Raw genomic sequence first — 16,623 nt, 5'->3', positions numbered from 1 at the left:
CAGTCAGTGTGTCCAAAAAGAGACGGATGTTGATGTTAAACCTTCAGAGGCTCTGAAGAAAAGGTAGAAGTAGTAAAAGGAGTTGATTCATTGCTTTTTCTCTGTTTCATAGCACGGAAACTGTCATTTGAAGATGCCACCTGGGACTTTTCTTTTTAATATCTTGATTATTATGGAGAAAATAATCAGTAGATTAATCACTGATAAAAAAAACCAAAAAAAAAACTGTTAGCTGCAGCCCAGCTGAGAACATATGGATATCTGGTTGACTTTATGAATAATTAATTTCCAATTTTTGACCACTGAGGAGGAATCCACGAAGCAGGGCTGAGGACCGGCAGGATCAGTAAGAGGGAGGGTTAAAAAGCTTTTTCAATTTAAAGCTGCTCTCATCAGTGTCTTTTTGTCTGAGGTGTCACTCGTGACAAACTCTGTTGACTCTGTAGAGCGTGTTAGCGTCTCCAGCATGAGCTAAATGTGCTGACTTTGTGGTCTGCAACTGGTTCTGCATTGTTTCAGGACTGCAAAAAAGCTATAATTATAGGGTGACCAGACATCTCAAATTACGAACAGTTATTGCAAATTTGGAATTGATTATTCATTCTTTTGGTATTGCCCACAGACGGACACTGACCCGGCTCTCCATTTGCTCGAGCAGGGACTCCAGGGTCACCTTTTAAATTTAAAAGTCAGCAGCCTACATGAATCATGGCTGTTTGATTTTTCTAGCTGTGTATAGTAGTGATGCAAATTGATGAAGAACAATGGCGATGCACAGGTATGATACTGAATTAAAACATTTATGAGGAAATTAAACCATCCAGCTGACATGGAGCCTGGTGTAACAGGACCTGGTGAACATCCAGCCAAAGCACATATGTTACAGCAGGTACCAGCAGGAGATGTGAGGGAAATACCTGTGGATCATTGCTGCTTTATAAGATCTACACAGAACATCTGGCACAGCACAGACTGCAGGAGAGAATTTGGCATTGTGTTTCCTTTTCCTAATGACAGACAGTTGACATCATGAACAAAAATTATTCATATTAACACTGAGTTTTGACTTAAGACTTATTTTTATTGTTATATTTTACTGTTTCTTGATACTGAGGCCAAGCCCACCTCAGACTCCCCTGTCCCAAATTTCATGTCTTATCTGGTCACCATCTCTGATAAACCCACTTTATAGCACTATCTGGTGAGCACAGTGGAGCACATCGCACAGTAGATAGCTGATTAAATGTATTTCCACACTGATACAAAATACAACATTATATGTTACTACCTTAGTGCGTTGGTCTGCCTCTTGCTTTACTTACTTAAGAAGCACAAGACTGTAGTGACTGTTGAAGCCCGGCCTCCACAGTCTCACGTAGAGCAGGATCAATACCTTTCAGCAGATCAATTTTAAGTGCTTCATGGACGAATTAATATATCTAAGCACCAGACTGAGCAGCAACAATCCATAGCTTAGCCTGTGTTTTGGCTATATGCTATAATACTGTAAAACTCGAATCTGAAGCTGATGTCAGAGAACATTTTTAAGTTCATACTAAATAGACAGCAGCTGTCTTAGCTTTTGGGTAATTTGTACCAGTTGTGGAAACGGTATTGAGATCCTTTCATTGAAGTGGCTATAATATCTATTTTCATAATGACAATGCATCAAATTCACAGTATGAAAACAAGGTAACAAAGTGAAAGGGGTCATTTGCAGTGATGAATCTGCAGGTGATCATCACTCAAATCTGCAGCTCAGTCCAGCTTGATGGAGTTTTGTTAGTGAGTTTAAGATATTATTTTTTTTTAGATGGTTGTCCCATAACTTCTCCTTATACAACTTTGACTGCAGCAGGCAGCTGCGTTCAGTTTAAAAGCTCTAGAAACTCACTGTGCACCACCTGCTCAGCACCAATCAAGAGACAGGCACGAAGAGTGACCAGCTGGTGAACACAGTGGACCATTTAGCAGCTAAACATCCAAATATTTCCCTCAGGAGTTGGTAGAGACCAAAAACAGAGCTTTAAGAGAGTGAAAATTGGATCAAGTGGCCAGACACGTCACTCCAAATGAATGACTATGTTTCTCCATAAGTGCTGGAAGTGTAAATAAGCAGCTGTTTGATAATAAGTTCACAATATCAACTTAAACGGTGACCAAAATGAATTGGTTATTGTGCCTTTAAGGTAAAATGCTAATGAAACAACACTTCATTATAAGTAAAAGTTCTACATTGAATGTTAACCAAGATTACTGTTACCCAAAAAGTTTGGATTGTTCGCTAATCTTTGCTTTTTTTGTGAAATAATTGACATTTTAACCTCTTTGGTTCTTGAAGTTTAGAGGGAAAATGTTTCTTTGGAGCTGCTAACAACTCATCTGAAACATGACAAGGATCCCAAATAAATACTGTTTTTATGAGCGTCACAAATGACAATAGCTGTCAAATAAGACAAGATTAGGTGGATATCTGATTGACTTTATTTAGCTTTATTTTCCAAGGAACATTGTTGTGCAGCAGGTGCAGTGCAAGGTAGGAGGAGTGCAAACATAAAATCGACATTGAAGAGGTTAATGGTAAGGATCATAAAATATAAACAGGGCAACATAACGGATCATAGATGAATGCAATGCAGTAAAGAGTACAATATTTACCTCTGAAATTTACTGGTAAAGTAGTATTACATAGCATTAAATGGATATACTCCCTACTACTCCTCTCTACCTTTAAATTGCATTCTAAAAGGATGCCATTAACAGTGATGCAGTAAGGAAGGCAGTAAGAAATGAGCACAGTGTACAGTGACTTTCTGTCGTGCAAGCTGAAATGTGTCTGAACTCTGAAGCATCCTTGAGGTATGCAGAGCCATTTTGCTGATACCAGTAACCTCCATAAATATAGTGCCCTCAACTGGTCATTCTGAGTCCTGCAAGCTTGGCTGACTAGATGCAGAGGCCTGACAACCAGGAATAAACATGAAAGAAATATTATTGCTATTTATGAGCTGAATATTACAAACCATACTAAATAAAGTAATGCATCACTAACAATAACAGAGCAGAGAGGGCCTTTCTGCTTTTTGGTGGATTTTAATGCAGAACGCAGACTTGTTTTCCAGGATGTGCTGATGAAGGGCTTTCTTAATGATACCAATTTGTCTTCTCCTATCCCACCATGAAACCCTTGACAGATCTGGAAATTTGCTGGAGCAGAAAATAGGAGATGCCAAGACTGACACATCTGGTTCTTGTATTCATTGCTGGCCTTTGGACTGCAGACTTTATCAATGCAGCCTTAAAAGTTTTCGCTTCCCATTGCGTCCACATCACTCCATGCGTGCTATAATAAGGCACAGAGGGTAGTAGTAAAATGACTGCTCGCTGTTTAATTAGCAAGCGTCTCAAATAAAATCTGACGTGAAATGGTTTCGAGGCCAGAGGAAAAGCAGAGGAAATGTAGGAAGTCTGTGCAGCAGGATCAGATAATTACTCACTGAACTCATGTCCCTTCTGGCTTCTCTTTACTCAGTACCACTCCACCATGTTGCCCCAGATCTGTGCAGTTGGGCAACACATCCTTCATTTGTGTGTGTGGGGGGGGTGCATTCCCTCCATCTCATTTTTTTCTCCTGCTCTGCTTCTAAATGTCGCTCTCGTCCTCCCTCCTGCTCACACCCTAAATGCACCAACATCTCACGGTAGTCGGCCGGGCTATTTTCAGCACCGGGAGGACGAAAGAACAGTGTGCATAGCGTGCACAGATGTACATATCTGCATGTTTATTTGTTGGTTTCAATCCTGATGATGTTTACGGTTAATCTGTATTTGCGTTTATGATGCAGGAAGAGGATAGAAGGAAAGGAAAGAGGCGGAAATTATGGTGTTTTCATGCCTGAGATGTGTAGACGTCCAATCTGAGGAACCTAGAGAGGAAAAACTCGAAAGAATTTCTCTGGTCATAAATGAGCGAGTCAATATGAGTCCATTCAAGCTGTGAAAAACCTTTAAGGACAGTCGCTATCGCACCATCAACTCCAGAGAGCCAGATTAGTCCTGTTTGTTTAGTGAATGAATATTTGCAGCCAAATACCTGCAATGGGGTTACAACTGTTCATACAGTTGAGTAACAAAGAAACTGTTGTTTCAGGGAAATGTTTGTGGGTGTTATATTTGCAATAGTTTGCCTTTAAGCTAATGTTAATGAACAGACTCACAGGGGAAATTTAGTAGAAAGATATTACAGTTAATTACTTTTGTTAGTTTCACCCCGATGATTAGAATCATTTTCCACTTGTTTTATGAGGTAAGAAGATGGTGTGTTAACTACTAATTACCAAAAGACAAGCTTGAAGACGTTTGGTTTGGGTGATGTGATTGTTTGAAAGACTTTTATTTGTATTCAAGTTGTCGTAAATCATTTCAAATGTTGATTTTTATTTTTATTTAAGAGTGACCGCCCTCCTGTAGAGGACACTACTGGTTGAGCTGCCCTGAGAGGGTCATCAGCTGTCCTATAGCCTTTCCCTCAAACCGGACCATTAAAAATCTGGACTCTTAGCTCTCTCTGCATCTTCCCTTCTTATTTTGACACTCTTCATCACCTCCACACTGTATATTCACACCATACGTTTGCTTTAATTGCTGACACTGATACTATACTAAAAGACTAAGCCTAAGCCCAGAAGGCTCAAAATGACGTGTCACGAGACACAGTAGGAAATGACACAGTAGGAAAAGCGCAGGTGTAAATAATAAAACTAATGATGGATTTCATTTAGGGCTGCACGGTGGCGCAGCAGGTAGTGCGCGTGCCTCACAGCAAGAAGGTTGCCGGTTCAATCCCCAGGTCAGGCAGGGCCTTTCTGTGTGAAGTTTGCATGTTCTTCCCGTGCATGCGTGGGTTCTCTCCAGGTACTCCAGCTTCCTCCCACAGACCAAAACATGCTCATTAGGTTAATTGATGACTCTAAATTGTCCGTAGGTGTGAGTGTGAATGTTTGTTTGTCCTTGCATGTGGCCCTGCAATCGGCTGGCGACCGGTTCAGGGTGTACCCCGCCTCCCGCCCATTGTAGCTGGGATAGGCTCCAGCCCCCGAAAGGGATAGGCGGTATAGATAATGGATGGATGGATTTCATTTAGCTGTACACTGTGATGGTTTGTTAGGACGAATAAAACCATCATTAATGTTATTAGTTGTTACAACCCCAATTCCAAGGATGTTGAGATGCTGCGTAAAATAGAAATGATAACTGAATGATATCTTTTGGAAAATAGTCCAGACAACAGTTTTACAAAGTGTTCCTGAACTCACGTAGTAACATCCTTTATCCAATCATGTGTTCACAAAGTGGTGAACCTCACTCCATCCTCGCTTGTGAACCACTGAGCCTTTCCAGGATGCCCCTTTCAAACCCAATCATGACACTATCACCTGTTACCAATCAACCTGTTTACCTGTGGAATGATCCAAACAGGTGTTTTTGGAGCATTCCACATGTTTCCCAGTCTTTAGTTGCTCCTGACCCAACTTGTTTGAAACGTGTCACCGGCGTCAAATTCAGACTAAGCATATACTGTATATGATTAGGTAAAGCATTAAATATGCTGACTTGGTAATGTTTTCATTTGAGTATATTTCAAAAAAGATTAGCAAATGATGGCATTCGGTGTCGTTTTCAACCCTTTGTTTTCAGTGTAAATGAGTCCAGTAGCAGTGTGCTTTGCTTTCTGCCACATTATATTTTTTCATGATGCTGTCAAACTCACATCATAGCAGGAAAAGCTCAGGTTCAATTAATGTCATTGATGATGGCTCACTCCTATGGCCCCTGACACACACTTAAAAGCTGTGGTTGAAGAGTGGTCCTGTATCCTAAAGGAGACGAGATATGAAACATTGAAGCACCTTTCTTTAACACTGAGAGAATCTGGCCAGCTCTTATCATGACTAAGAAACACCTTCAGGTCATTTCACTCTGGAACTACAGCCAAAGACACACGGTCCACCCACACAGGTGTTCTCATTTGTATTGCCTGATTAGACGTCTCAGGACTGTGTTGGCATGTACAAACAGGGCTTTATTTAAATTTCTATCACTTTGCTGACAGTTTTGTCGCACCTATTAGGGCAGGACAAATTAAAACGTCATCACTTTCATTGGAACATGGAGTTTGTTGACCTGTATTTCCCAGCACAGCACCTCTCAACAACAACCAGAGCAGACCTTTAATCAGTCAGTTTCAACATTTTTTTTTTTTTGTGATAAAAGAGGTCTATTTGAGTGTCAGAGAAGCCATGTGTAAATAAATGTAATTATGACCAAACACATTTTTCAGACTTTTTTAATAAACTTTGAGGGTTGTGCTAGTGGTTTTGAGGAGAGTCACACGTATGTTCCCAAGGTCCTATGTTCCCAGGGTCCCATGTCCTTCAGTTGTTTATATGTGCTTTCCCAGTGTCCTGTGCTCCCAAGATCTCACATACCACACTCCTATGTTCCCAAGGTCCTATGTTCAAAAGGTCCTATGTTACTTGGGTCCTATGTTCTCAGGATCCTATGTACCTAAGGTCCTGTGTTCCCAGGGTTAGGTTTAGGCCTGAACACAATAGGAGGATTGATGTGTTGTAACGGAATAATGAATTGGAGAACATTAGACCCTTGGAACAAAGGACCATGGGAACATAGATGCGCTCTCATTTAGAGGTTTAAGGCACTTACTGAGAGAAGTGATGTCCCACTGTGAGTCCAGATCTCTCCTCTCATTTCCTGTCATCTCTTAGCCGACAAATCTTCAGTGGAGGCATGACATACAGCTTTAAATGTCCTTGTGACTTGTTTAGCTTTTAGACAAAAGAAGCTTATTCATATCCCTCAAATTGTCTTTCCATACAACTTCAGTGTGTTTGCGCTTTTGTTGGCCCTGCAGCCCCTATAATTGGCTTTGTCTGCTTAATTATTGAACTATTTTGGAGGCAAATCCTTAAATCTGTATCAGTATAAGCAGTTATGGCTTTTACATGGTTGAGCTGTCACAGCTCTGTTTTGTTTCACTTAGGAGACACTGTCGTATCACAGATGTTTGTAACTCAAAGTAAAAAGCTGCTGTCAAAGCGCAGGAGTTCTTCCTCGACAGCCATCCACCCACTCAACACACATACCAAATCCACCCAGTGTTTACACACACACACACACACACACACACACACACACACACACACACACACACACACACACACACACACACACACACACACACACACACACACATACACATAGGCAAACACAGACACACTGTCACCTTGTTGACCAACTGCTACTTCCAAGACTTCCAAACACTGCAACTGATGTACAGAGCCAACGACGCCATATGGTGCTTTCTGTTTGCTGCTGTCTGTTTGTTGCAGTAATGATGGGTTAGAGTACGGCCAGTGCTTTAAGTGTGTGTGTGTGTGTGTGTGTGTGTGTGTGTGTGTGTGTGTGTGTGTGTGTGTGTGTGTGTGTGTGTGTGTGTGTGTGTGTGTGTGTGTGTGAGAGAGAGAGACATGCAGAGAAAGAGAGTTGGTAGGGAGGCAGAAGGGGGTAAAACGATGAAAGTAAAAGATGAAAGCAATGAGGAGAGGAAGAAGTGAGGCATGGAAGGAAATGGAGGAATGAGAGTGAGCAGCTGACTGTTGGACAAACTGCCTCCTCGCTTTGTATTTCTCTGTTACACCCCTGCATTGCAGCACTCCCTGCAGGAGCTGAGAGGGTGCAGTCTTTTCCACATCCTCTCTGCTGCCTCAGAGGAGACAAATCATCTCGACCAAAACGTCCCGGCACAACTCAGCACTGGCACGCGTTGGCAGCAGCTGCTCTCTGCATATGTTCGTTATGTGGGGCTTTGATAGTGGTTGTGTTGCTCTTATTGAGTCCCGGAACAGGACGGTCCTCAGGCCTGACTCATGCTTTGTGGAGAGGACAACTAGTAGAGAGAGAGGGAGAGAGAGAGATTTACTCATTCACAGCTGCTCTGAGGAAATGAGAGAGCCAGGGAAGGGCTGGAGTATCCCACAATGCACTGGGAAATCAAGTGAGCCAATCCTACTGTACTATCACTGCTTCGGTCAATAATGCAGCTGCATTGTGACCTTGCACTAAACTCTGCCAGGCACCAAAGCTGCTGAGTCAAGAAGCAGTCATGATTTATTAGTTCTGGTCAAGAACATTAGCTGATTACTGGTGACCAGATCCAAAATAATGAAACATCATTACCTTCAGAAAGCTGTATGATCATTAGTCAGTTTTAAGAATGAGCAAACTTGTTATCTGGTAACTGTTGATTAGTCTTTTAATTGTTACTGTTGCATTGGAAGTTCAAGGCTGCTAATATTAAAGGAAATATAACATTCAAATAGGTTATATAACCTACAGTATACACGGTATATATGAAGGTTATGTGAAGCAAACCGACTGACAGTGACTTCATAAAAATGTTTTTACTCTGATAAACACATAGGCTTTACAGGATTTTTAAGAATTTTCACATTATGGTGGCAAATTGTTTTCCTGATGAAATGTTGATGCTTTTTATCTAGTGGTACATTTTATTTCACACAAAGCCACCTCTACACCAAGTGCAAGGACCTTCAAGAGGTTTTTTAATCTGTCATTTTTTCTGCTTTACTGCGTTAAGATACATGGACTGAAAATTTTCATTTACTTTGGCAAAAAAGGGTCATTCATGTTTGCAAGTAACTCATAATGCTGGCTAGTCTTATATCAGATATCTATTGACTCTAGTAGTGCTGTTTGGTTCTTGCCTCTACATTTTCTCAATTTTTGCTTTTGTGTTTGCACTTTATTTCACAATGAAGTCTGGGTTTACTGCACCATAAATCTGCTTTTGAGTGAATTTAGTTATAGTTGTTGCCAAGTCTGCTCCTCTGACAATGCAGATTCACAATGAGTGATGCCATGCTTAGCTTTAAATGCCACCGTATAATCACTGACGGTAGAAGTTTCTATTGAGACAACAGATCAGTAAACTGGGAGTGTGTCCGCTTCCCTTTCCTCCTAACTGCAAACAGCCACTCTGCTGTTCTGCAGCCGACCACACATCCTTTCATTTCACTTATTAACACAATGAACTCCAGGAAATCACTGCAACATTGACATGCCAACAAGCCATGAAATAGTCAGACAGATAACTCTCAGTAAACAGTCTCATTTTTACTCTTCATTTTTGTTACTGATTAAACAGATAAGATATTACAGTAGGTGTTTGCAGTGCATTTTAAAGTTGTTTATAAGAGGAGTTCTTATCTCCAGACAGCTGTTTCCCCCTGCTTCCAGTCTTTATGCTAAGCTAAGCTAATCACCTCCAGGTTCCAAGTTGGAATGACCTCTCATTCAGAAGTTATTGCAGACAGCAGAGAAGGATGGATACTGCTCTGGTGCAGCGAATGCAAGAATAATGACAAGCTACTGTTAATGAAGTGCCTGATAGACACTTTCTGATGCACTTCACTGTGGACTACTCTTGCTAGCTTGTTAGCAATGCTAGCTCCACAGTTTTTGTTTGCAACCCCTTTATTTCATGCCCTGCCTGCTTTTTGCTACATCACACAAGTGAATTTGCCAGGCGTTACTGCCTTTCTGAGGTTTAAGATGCTGTTTATGTTTACTTTTGCAGATTTGACTGACAGTACCTGTTCTTCTCCAGCCTCTTTACCTTTGTTAGTCCTGAAACTGCAAAGTTGCATGGCTCGCAAACCCTCTAGTATGATGAAAATGCTCAGACAATCCGATGACACAGAAAGTCATTAAATACAAAAATTTATACTGAGAAGCAAATGGCATATGCGATCTTAACAACGTACAAAACAAATGCCATTTTTCAACAGTTTTGTACAAAGTTGCAGCTAAATATTTTGTTAAAAAGAGGAGTTTGTGTCAATTTACTGAGTGCATGTAGCAGATGAAAACTGATTTGGGGAAAGCATGAAAGACAAGTGTCTCTGGGCATAACTTTGCAGTATAGTTTGGTATGGAAAAAGAAAAAAAAGATGCCCTGTGATGCAGCACGTTTGTGTGAGGTCCCTGCCCCCCTGTGGCAGAAGAGGCTCATTGCAACCTTACACCAGCTCCTCACAGCTGCTGGCTGAACATGAGCACACAGAAAGGTATTTCCCCAAGGAGAGCAAGGAGGGAAAGAGGGTTAGAGGAGAAAACCGGGGAAAAAAGATTGAATGCTGGAATGAAAACGGGCATAAATGTGTACAGAAGTACATGGAGATGGGACATTGTTATGCATTTGATGATTTGAAACCAGTTAATCATGTATATATGAATAAACTGTATATGAATATGTCCTGGCTATTTTTACCCAGATTTTCACATTCAAGCCCAGTATTCTCATCTCTATGTATGCAAAGATTTCTTGGTCACACAGCATATGTTTCGTGATGTAACGGTGCCACCAAGGGCTACGTTTTTGTTTGTGTTCACTGGAGAGGATGCTTTGCAATCTGCTGACTTCCAATTATCATTGCCGGGTCTCCTGAGGGATCAGTGAAAGGCAGACAAGTTGACCTAATCATTCTTGGTGTCAGTTGTTCGTTCTGAATGGGTTTAACAGGGAAGGATCTCTCCGGAGGGTTATATCACACTTCTGAGATCAATTCCTGGGATCCAATTAATTGTATGAGCTCAGTGTGATACTATTTGGAGCTGATGTGGTAAAGTAAGCACACCCTCAAGAGTTCATTGGCCCTCCTTCTACCTGCCTTACTGGTTCTCTGTCTCTGATCTGTGCAAACTGTGGCTCTATTCAAACGCCCCTCCTCTCACCCCAAAGCTTGTGCATATTGATCTGTTACAACTGCCCTCCAATGCTAGACCAAAGAGTGGCATGCTGCAATCAGTTGTGTGAGCAGCATCGCAAATGAGGTTGGGGGGGGGGAGAGAGAGAGAGAAAGAGAGATGGAGAGAAAGAGGTAAAGAGGCTGCGTGCATCAGTACATTGAGGGAGAGACAGAAAGGGAGTAGGGAGGTGTGTGATGGGAGGGTGGAAAATGGGGGAGATGGTGTGCATTGGAAGAAGAGGAGGAGGAGGAGGAGGAGGAGGAGGGGGAGGAGGAGGGGGAGGAGGGGGGGGTGTAGTGCTGCAGTGGAGAGAAGTGAGAGGAGACTGCAGTCTCTGCTTATGGGAGAGATCAGGCTATGTTACCACAGCTCTGAGGCACTGTAGCCCATACAGTTATTGATATTGGATGGGCCACCTCACAAAGGGGAATACCACATCTGACTGGTGAGTTTTGTTTTGGAGATCTTATTAAATGAAGGCGCAGTTATGTGACATGAATACAATCCAAACGTACAACTAGAAGACAGCTATCTTAGAGCATCTTCTCTTCATTTTTTAAAAAACTAAGTCATAAGAAACTATTCCACTGTGGCTGTATGCTGTGTACCTGAATATCCTTGTGAGTCAGGATGTGTCAGAGTCTTTTTTCGTGTGTGGCTGAGTGATGCTGGCCAGTGATGAGCTGCAGAAATCAAAGGCAGATAAGGACTGAGTGCTAATGGCACAGAGGTAAACATTGAGCTAAAACAAGCCGGGGGGGGGGCCTATGGACATGTTTTGGTGTCTTTCATATTCAGCCGCTGTCCTCGGTCCTGCTCATTTGGATGCCAACAGAAGGCACACGTTAAGTTATGGAAGTTAGAGTGTTGAGTTATTCCTGAGTTGGATCAGGAAGGCAGGAATTGTCCTAAATTTTGCGATTATTACAGCTGCTGACATGTTTTGTACGAGACGATGATTTCTCATTGATGGTTTTCTGTCCAGACATAAAGTGACTGTTATATTTTTGGGAGGGACCCCTGCTGCAGCTAAAACTTTCATCATTATCGCCATACATCATAACAGAACAGAGCAGTCTGCATTCATATCATGTCCGTGCTCACCGCTCACACAGTGACTTGACACTGGCCTTGAGCCAATTGGTTATTTGATTGGCTGGTCACCTCGGCTATAGGCAGGTTGTGAGCAATTCTGGATAGCTGATAGACACACTCAGGATTGCTTAGCAACAATAATCTGCCAGCCCAGAGCACACAGGCCTCTACTGTATGTGAATGGCATGCATTTGACCACAAATCCTACCCTACGACAAGAGAAGGTGCGTAAGATCACGCTGAAAATACACTTGTTGGAATGCAGCACTTATTGATCCGTGGCCTGGGAGTCAATGGAGATGAGGTTACATCATAATTGTGTTTGCCAGATGCTGACAGAGAAGTCTGAGCTTTCACTTTTATGTTATGATATAGACATCCTCACATGCGCTGTGAGCTTGATTAGATAAAACTGTATGTACAGCAAAAGACTCGCTGTACATTATCCTTATTTTACACATGCATTTGTGTGTGTGTGTGTGTGTGTGTGTGTGTGTGTGTGTGTGTGTGTGTGTGTGTGTGTGTGTGTGTGTGTGAAACCCTACACTCAGCTGTTGCTCTTGTTCATTTAAACAATGGATAGAAATTGTCTTTAAAGCTGGGACAGATCATTTTCTTTCAGAGGAAGATAAAACAAAAACATCCTCTGGATAGCTCTGAACATCTGAGAGCTGTAATGACACACACACACAAATACAAACACACACACATTCAGACACATGCGCAAAATTTGTTTTATATTTTATTCATGCTGCATGTTTTGTTCATCTTTATTTTATGTGTCACTCTCTCTTTTCATGCTATAAGCCTGTCTACCTCCACATCGTGCTTGCTTAACAGTTGTAGCAGTGATATTAAACTATGAAGGGAAAAAAATGGTGACCTTTTCCATCATAAACACTTTTCTCCTTCAATGTCTTCACCCTGGAGTGAAAAACAAACACATAGCTGCACAACAACTAAACTGTTGTCAAGTTGCCAATTATTCTTTAGCATGGTGTTTGAGCTGGTGGGGGGCATGCAAGCATAAAGGCAGCATCCAAATCATAGTGTTCAGCCCTGAAAATAATACCAGCCTATCCGAATGTGGCGTACTGCAGTAAAGATATTCTTGCAGGCAAAATCTTAATCACTAAACTGTCTTTGATCCCAATAGTCTTATTAGTGCAGTGTTACTGTCTGCTTTAAGTAATCTTGTAAATGACCACTAGAAGAAGCCTCTCTTTTTCCTCTGCATCAAATTATAATGCACCTAATTTAATCCAAAGTGAGCTGATGCTACAGTTGTCAGATGCATCCAAAAAAACAAAAAACAGCGAGCCTCATTTAGACCGGAGCACCAACACCTTTGTGCTCAGCAGTAAATGTTAATAGCATGCTGGTGCTACTCATAGTTATGTGAGGAGGAAAAGCTGAGAATAAATGATATAATGCTCACTTGAGGCTGGGAGGGAAATTAATCTTTTCAGCTGGTTGCAGCGGATTGAATTTCCAAAGGATAAAAAAGGTGAACCATTGTGAAGGGACGCTTATTTTATGGCTCTCTGATTGTGGTGAGACTGAGTTGAATGGCAGCCTCATATTTCTTTTAGTATTACAGTTTATTCCTCTTTCTGTGACAAAATGATCAACAGTTTGGTCTTATTATTATCGGTCTACTTTACTTGAAAAATGCCAATCAACTGGTAAGTTAATCAGCTCAATATTTCAGCCCTGTTTCTCTTCTGTTATATTATTCAAATATTGTTAGCAAATATTTTTTTATGTGTATGTTCAACATTTCATTCACAGACTCCACCCCAGCTTGGCCTTACCTACGGTCAGGAAGACGGTCGATCTCACTGTCTATGTTTGTCCTGCCTTTTGTTGAATGCAGGAAAACGGAATAAAACTCGAACACAAACGGATAAAGAAACTGTTTGCCCCCGAAGAGGGCGAACATGATAAGTTCACGCAGAAAGCCCATTCATACTTTGACATCAGACAGTTAAAGGGATAGTTCATAGCTGGCTCTCAAGTCTTTCCACTGAATATGAAGCTACCGCTAGGAGCTAGTTAGCTTAGCTTGGCATAAAGACTGGAAAGAGCTAGCTTGGCTCTGTCCAAAGGTAACAATATCCACCTACCACAGCCTCTACAGCTAACAAATTAACATATTTTATCTAATTTGTGTAATTCATACAAAAACAGAAGTGTAAAAACAAGTTGTGTGATTTCAGCGGTAACTGAATTTTGTTAGCTTTGGACACCGCCCACTAGCTGCTTCCCTGTTTCTGGTTGTAGCTTCATATTTAACAGACAGACATGATACTGTATGTGACTAAGTTACCATCTACCTTTTAGAGTTTCAGGGATACATGCAGGTCTCTCTCTGGGTCTCCAGGTCTGGCTGGTCACTGTGTTCAGAGGGAGGGTCAGGGTACTCACCTCAGACAGTGAATCCTCATATCCTCAGCGTAATCGATGTGTTCAGTCCCAACTTTCATGGCTTGTATATCCTATGAGATTTCTCTTCTGAGAATATGTGCTCATTCACGTAACTGATTTCTGTTTAATCCTTCACTAACGATGAACATTGTTGATTGTGATGCCTCTCTTTTCAGCGCCCCTCCATCTTTCATGGAGCTGAGTAGCTTCTTTACAGCTCTTGAGATCATCATCTCTCAAACAAATGGGATCATCTTTATCAATTAGTCACTTACTAGCAGAGCAATACATCCGGAACGAACATGAAGGGCTTTTCAGTAGGACTGTACATAATTATTTTTCTCATGATTGAGTCATCTTTTTTGTTGCATTTAGCATTTTTGCTTGAAGAATGAGTTTTAGTGACCTTTTGGGAAAATATTCAATTTCTTTCCAAGAGGTTGGCTCAGACACTCAACATCACTCTCATGTCTTGAAGTGTGGAAATGGGTTCTGGAGATGATTAGCTTAGCTGAGCAAGAAGATCATAAACAGGGGGAAACAGCTAACCTGGCTCTCTCCACACATCCAAATTTCAACCACCAGTACCTTTAAAGGTGTTAAAACTGCAAGTGAAGTGAATTTTCATTTGCCCGAGTTTGACCACTGGATTTGTTAGTCCAGACATTAGCAGTCAGCTAGCTAACTAGCAACAGCAGTATGTGGGGGTGTACCTGAGTGTTTTGATCAGCTCAGACACTGATCTCAGAGCTCACCAGGAACTCCAAAAACTCTATTTCGTTCCCTCAAGTCACTTTTCTTTTGACTAATCTCCGAGTGCATATGAAGTAGATTCATAAAGCCCTGGGATTACCCGTATTCGGTGCTCAAGTTAAAACATTTTCATCTTGGGCAGAAGCATCTTCGCCCCAGTTTGCATCGCCCTTGGCAAAAAGTGCCCACTCTCATCTTCCCACTGACTTTACAATTGTGCCACCTCTAAAATTTGCCTCACATTCTGTCTGAACACACCCGAAGGCTCAGTAACGACTGAACACAGCGTCTTCCTGCCAGGCAAACCGTGCTATAGCCTGGAGAGGCTACACGGATGGATTAAAAGCTGCTGATCAAGCAATGGTTACAGCCCATAACTCCCCCTAAAACCACTAATTGCCTTCTTCACATTTCAGTAAATGGAATGATGAAAAAAGCAAGATATGTGTTAATTTTAAGCTTTAGACATGTTGGTGGACTTTTTTTTTTTTTTTTAGCTCTTTCCCCCTCTTTCCCGTCTTTATGCTAAGCTAAGCTAATCGCCTCCCTTCTCAGCTCCATGCTTCAGTTTTGTGTCTAACTCTTGGAAAGAAAGGAATTAAGCATATTTCCCAAAAATGTTAACTTAGGTCTTTATTAAAATGCATTAAAAGATGAATCAGTTATTTGAATTGTTGTCCGTTTTCTGCACTACATCCAAGTTTTTACTTACTTACTACTTGTTTATTACAATACATTAGTTTGTTTTTCCCAGAAGACCACTCATACAATCATTCTAACAGAATATATCATTATGTTTGAAATTAATTTAAACTCAGTGCTCTTCTGTAACAATACACCTCAGGAGAAACTGCATTCTGAGAGTCTTTTCATACAAATTCTGATAAAATATTCTTGGCAGCTACACACACTGCAGTTGTTTGCCGTATCTAATCCTCCCTTTCTGTCTGATCTGTGTGTGTCTCAGGGACGCTGCACCTAGTCTTTGACAATGAAGTTCAACTTGTTCAAAAGGCCACAGTCCATGGCAGCCTCTGAGCCCACTGGTGCCACCACCATGACCATGGCTCCCACCCCGGCTGTCATCTCCACCTCGGCGCCGGAAACCTCTGGCTCCAACAACACAGAGATCAACAAGAATGACATGTTTGAGGAGATCAAGAGCAAATTCTTGAACGAAATTGATAAAATCCCACGTGAGTAATCAACCCAATCGGCAGAAAAAATGTTGGCATTATAAATTTCAGCAAACCACGTATATGGTGAAATTTTACATTTCTTTACCACAGACATGTTGAAATTTTAGATTTCTTTATATTTCATTTTTAGTTTTATGTTTGAACAATGCTGTAGTTAAGGTCTGACTCAAGTCAGGCACAAAAAAATGGTTATGGCTAGGAAAAGATCATGTTTTGGCTTAAAACAGAGTTTTCTTGCCACAAACACAGCTGGAAAATATCCCAAAGTCATGTTAAAAATACCTTATTTTGCGGCAAGAAA

The 16,623-nt window shown here is 41.3% G+C and overlaps 1 protein-coding gene across 4 annotated transcripts in view; it reads left to right on the top strand.

The window, feature by feature from the left end:
- The window catches only part of LOC139328665 (synaptotagmin-2), a 29,747-nt gene that overhangs the window by 4,162 nt on the left and 8,962 nt on the right, over positions 1-16,623 (top strand). For 2 of the 4 annotated variants that reach the window (XM_070958564.1, XM_070958561.1), the window contains exons 1-2: positions 11,144-11,293; positions 16,091-16,319. In XM_070958564.1, coding sequence (XP_070814665.1) covers positions 16,115-16,319 — 205 coding nt within the window. In that variant the 5' untranslated portion in view covers positions 11,144-11,293; positions 16,091-16,114. Of the gene's footprint in view, positions 1-11,143; positions 11,294-16,090; positions 16,320-16,623 lie in introns of those variants that run through there. The other 2 variants (XM_070958563.1, XM_070958562.1) reach the window with 1 other exon arrangement.

Source organism: Chaetodon trifascialis, chromosome 3, assembly GCF_039877785.1.
Source record: "Chaetodon trifascialis isolate fChaTrf1 chromosome 3, fChaTrf1.hap1, whole genome shotgun sequence".
NCBI classification, from domain to species: domain Eukaryota; kingdom Metazoa; phylum Chordata; class Actinopteri; order Chaetodontiformes; family Chaetodontidae; genus Chaetodon; species Chaetodon trifascialis.
Note: the sequence above shows the minus strand (reverse complement) of the source record. Positions and strands in the feature narration are given on the sequence as shown.